This window comes from Gossypium raimondii, chromosome 4 (assembly GCF_025698545.1).
Source record: "Gossypium raimondii isolate GPD5lz chromosome 4, ASM2569854v1, whole genome shotgun sequence".
NCBI lineage: Eukaryota > Viridiplantae > Streptophyta > Magnoliopsida > Malvales > Malvaceae > Gossypium > Gossypium raimondii.
In genome coordinates, this window is record NC_068568.1 from 50,122,233 (window position 1) to 50,126,906 (window position 4,674).

The 4,674-nt window shown below is 38.0% G+C and overlaps 1 protein-coding gene across 3 annotated transcripts; it reads left to right on the top strand.

The window, feature by feature from the left end:
* Nucleotides 1-488: 488 nt before the first annotated feature.
* On the top strand, nt 489-4,380 carry LOC105780136 (patatin-like protein 6). 3 transcript variants are annotated; one of them, XR_008195426.1, is made up of 5 exons: nt 489-770; nt 862-2,120; nt 3,063-3,105; nt 3,225-3,555; nt 4,031-4,380. XR_008195426.1 is itself a non-coding variant. In XM_012604270.2 (3 exons), exons 2-3 carry the CDS (start codon nt 1,017-1,019, stop codon nt 3,492-3,494), a joined length of 1,374 nt encoding a protein of 457 aa, XP_012459724.1. In that variant the 5' UTR covers nt 497-770; nt 862-1,016; the 3' UTR covers nt 3,495-3,556. The 3 variants fall into 3 exon arrangements, 1 of the variants encoding a protein (XP_012459724.1); XR_008195425.1 differs by lacking the exon at nt 3,063-3,105 and having other exon boundaries at nt 498-770; XM_012604270.2 differs by lacking the exons at nt 3,063-3,105; nt 4,031-4,380 and having other exon boundaries at nt 497-770; nt 3,225-3,556.
* Nucleotides 4,381-4,674: the final 294 nt, after the last annotated feature.

The window sequence follows — 4,674 nt, forward strand, 5'->3', positions numbered from 1 at the left end:
GCTATCCACAAAGCAGGTGACTAGTACTGAATTTACTATAACATTGGTCAATATTTTTGACCAATATGTATATGAATAAGAATCTTATCCACTAATTTTCACCAACACTAAAACAACAAAAACAAAAAATACACACTCCCCCCTTCCCCAAAAAACAACTTTCACAGCCTTCAAGAAGTGACCCCACATTTTTTTTCGTACTTGTTTATCCCAAGGGCAAATTTGTCCGCAAATATATATATTTCGGCCATAATTAGTGGTGCTCCTCCACTCTTTTGCCGAGGGCGGTGGCGTCTTGGCCCCACGCGGTGAACGACAAGCGCGGGAGATTAAAAACAAAAGTTTTTCTTTTTACTTACTTTGAACGTTGATCACGGACCAATAGTAACGAAATAATGTTGACCGTACGATAGAAAACTAACAAACAATCGCAAGCGTTCGTTTTCAATGGCGAATTTAAAACGGTAAATATGGATTTTCCTTTATAGGTTTTATTTCAAAGCTAAATTAAGACTGCTGTTTCTTGTTGTTGTTCTTTCCTTCTCATTCTGGCTTCTTTTCTTTGTCTCTCTCCGGGGGTATTGTTGCTCTTTGATGGTTAATTAACCAGAAACCAGAAGACTAATTGAAAGATAGATAGGGTGGGCGAAAGGCGTGAACCTGAAGAAGAATTTGATTTTTTTTTTAATGATGATAATGATTGAGAAATGAAGAGTGATTTTTCATTTTAGAAGCTGATAAATGTTGGTTGAACATTCTTGTCAAATAAGGTGATACTTTGGAAAAAATCTTCATTTATGTTGGTTTTTTCTTTGTTGTTGTTGTTTTGAAGCTAAACTGATAAAATTTTCCATTTCGCAGAGAAATTTCCATGTGGTGGATTGTATGAAAAAACCCTGTTTCGTAGAAAGGGGGAAAACCCCATTTGAGAGTATGCAGAGAACATTCATTTGATAAAAAGAAAGTTTTTTGTTTGTTTTTCTTTGGGTTTTTATTTTGGGTGTTAGTGTTTGATAATGTCTTCTAATACTCCATCAGAGATGCAAGAACCGAGCATCGATACGGATAAGTTGAGTTATGAAATCTTTTCTATACTGGAAAGCAAATTTTTGTTTGGGTACGATGACAATCAGAAGCTATGGATTCCCAAACCGATCTCTCCCCCGGCTTCGGAACCGATGGTTCAACCGGGTGACGAGAATTCCTTCCCAGCTATAAAGAACCAGAGGGGTAAAATCTGTATTTTGAGTATTGATAGCGGTGGCATGAAAGGAATTCTTTGCGGGAAAGCGTTGGCTTATCTTGAAAAAGCCTTGAAATCCAAGTCGGGTAATCCAAACGCTCGAGTCGCCGATTATTTCGACGTCGCCGCGGGTTCAAGTGTTGGTGGTATCTTCACCGCCATGCTTTTTGCCACCAGAGATAACAACCAACCGATTTTCACCGCCGAGGAGACGTGGCGGTTCCTTGCTGATAATGGGAAGAGGATCTACCGGTCGGGTGCTGTTAAAAACGGCGGTATTCTAAAGAAGATTTTGAAAAACGGTTCGACCGGGTCAAGTTCGAACGGTATGGAGAAGGCCATGAAGGAGGCTTTCACGGCGGGTAGAAGGAGTTTGACGTTGAAAGATACACTAAAGCCGGTTTTGATTCCGTGTTATGATCTTTCCAGTACGGCGCCTTTTTTGTTTTCGAGGGCCGATGCTTTGGAGACGGATAGTTTCGACTTTCCATTATGGGAGGTTTGTCGGGCAACCTCTGCTGAACCGGGCTTATCCGGGCCGGTATTGATGCAATCCGTTGACGGTCAAACCAAGTGTGTGGCGGTCGATGGTGGGTTGGCAATGAGCAACCCGACCGTTGCAGCCATTACGCATGTGTTACATAATAAACAGGAGTTTCCTTTCGTTAGAGGGGTTGAGGATCTGTTGGTGCTGTCATTGGGGACGGGTCAGCTCCTTGAGGTTAGCTATGAATATGAGCAAGTCAAGACTTGGAGGCTCAAGGATTGGGCTAAACCGATGGCTCGTATATCCGGTGACGGTTCAGCCGACTCGGTGGATCAAACCGTCGCCATGGCCTTTCAACAATGCAGAAGCAGTAATTACGTAAGAATTCAGGTAACATATTTCATGGACACTCAACATGTTGGATGTTTTGTTTGTGTTATAAGATTCAGGTATAAGATTTTGATGATAGAATGCAGACAATTGAAATATTTGTGACTGACTGTCTTTAACAAGTTGTGTTATTTGTCATTGGCAATGCAAAAGGGACAATGAAAGACAGGCTGGTAGGAGTTAAGGGTCTTGTCTTTTGCAGAGTGGCATTCTAGAATAAGGGACAATGGGGTCATTGATGCTTTGGGGTTTTCCCAAATATTTCTTTTTTAATTGCTGTTTTAGTAGTGTATGGTTGAGGGCATTGAAATCTATGCCTAATTTTGGCCTATGGGTAAAATATGATATGATGCCTCAGCCTTTGATAGGTGCCGCTTGGTTTCACTAGCACGGTGGATGTGGGTGGCACATGATGACTTTTGCAACTCCTAGAAGCAAGACCAATTCATGGTGTTTGCTTCAACTTTATTTCTTTTGGTCAAAATTGTCAGTTTTCCTTTGGTTCTTTTGGTCAAAGAGGATTCCTTCACGTAATTCAATGGTCTTCAAGTTCTTGAATACCATGGGAATGTTTTTAGGTGTTTTTAAAAACAACTTTCAGTTGATGCTGTGAGGGATATCTTGCCTTGGTAACGAGTGTGGGACATCATTGAGTAAGCAATTCCTTATCCATGTCCATATATTAGGTAAAGGGTGTCAAAGAGGATTCCTTTTATAATCAGTTTAGCTTTTTTTTATTAGGCTTATTATAGTAATGCTTTCTCTCTCCCGTTTGGTAGTTATGAATCACAATTTGTCTCATGAAAGTCCTCATTTTCATCGACTCTGTCCAATAAATTTACCGAGATAGGATGCTGTATCTGATACTCAATCCGAGTATGGTGCCGGTCTTTTAGGGTAGAATACATGCAGCTACTCATTAAACCAAATACTTGTGTGCAGGAGTATTTAGAGGTCATCTCATTGCACGTTGCTCTATATGATGGTACAGTAAAAGTGTTTAAATGGTGGACACCATGACTGGAAACATGCTTTTGGTATAATATTCAGGTTTTTCACTGTAATTTGAGCATAGGATCATTTATTTCAATTTTTGGGTGACAGGCAAATGGGTCCGGTTTAGGCAGGTGTGGTCCAAATGTAGATACAGACCCCAGCCCCAGCAATGTTAAGTTGCTGATGGAGATAGGTGAGGAAATGCTGAAGCAAAAAAACGTTGAATCAATTCTGTTTGGAGGTAAAAGGATTAGTGAAGAAAGTAATATGGAGAAATTAGATTGGTTTGCCGGTGAACTTGTTTTGGAACATCAGAGGAGGAGTTGCAGAATTGCTCCCACTGTTGCTTTCAAGCAACCCAGCCCTAAGATCAACTAGGTTTCTCTCTCAACCAACACAGTTTGTACCATTTCTTGCAACCCAAAAGCAACTGACACAGGTATGCCTTTTTCTTCCTCACTAGTAATATTTTTAATGTTATAAAGCTTTTTCTTTTTGGTTCCCTTTACAAATGTCATCCATTTTGACCCACTCTTCCAAATCCAAACTTACCTTTTTCAACTCCATGAAATGTCCTTTTCAATTGATATTGAGAACCCTAATTTCACACCTAACAAACAAAATCATTCTTAATTAATTTTGCAACTATTTTGTTGACAAATAGCTGTTTCTACCTTACTCTTTCCAACTAACCCCAAGAAATCGTCAAAATTCTTGTGCTTGTAGCCTTGTATTGTCATTTTCTTTATGTCACTCAAAAATACCATCTTTATTTCTTAATATACCTTTGTATATATATATATATCTATATATATAAGGGAAGACAGCTCTTAATGTTATCTGTCTACCGACATTCGTACTAATGGGTAATGTTATCTGGCTACCGACATTCATATTTTGTTTTTGAAATGCAGGAAGAAGAAGAAGAAGAAGAAGAAGAAAGATAGCAGCTTTTAATGAAACCATGGAATTGAATTAAAGAAGAAAAAACACATTAAAAAGGGGGTTTCAAAGATAGTTTGGATGATGTTGTCCACTCCCATCCTATTTTTTCTCCCAATCAAAACCTTCAACAGTTGTTAAAACTAGAAGCAATGGTGTGAAACTAAATTGCAAAAAATTATATATTCCCTACTTTCCTTTATGAATTGTTGTATATTCTCAAGGGGCAAAAATATGGAGGTGGATTATCTTGTCTTGTAATCAAAAGCCATGAATATAAGCCAAAGTTCTTTACTAGACATGGCAATCTATGTATTTACTACATCTGGTATTCCTACTCTATTCTACAAATTATTAAAAATAAATAAATATTTAAAAATAGATAAAATCGTTCGATCGGTTCACGAGTCAACTAATCTTACCTCTTATTTCAAACGGGTACTCTGATTGATTCTTGATCCAATTAGTTTGATTGGTCGGTTTGGTTTGATAAAAACAGTGATGAAGCTTCATACATTTAATTTAGTTCAATATAAAAATATTCACAAATTTCATTTATACCATAATTTTCACAATTTTAATTTATAAACACTTGACTTTTAATTTACAATTTCCA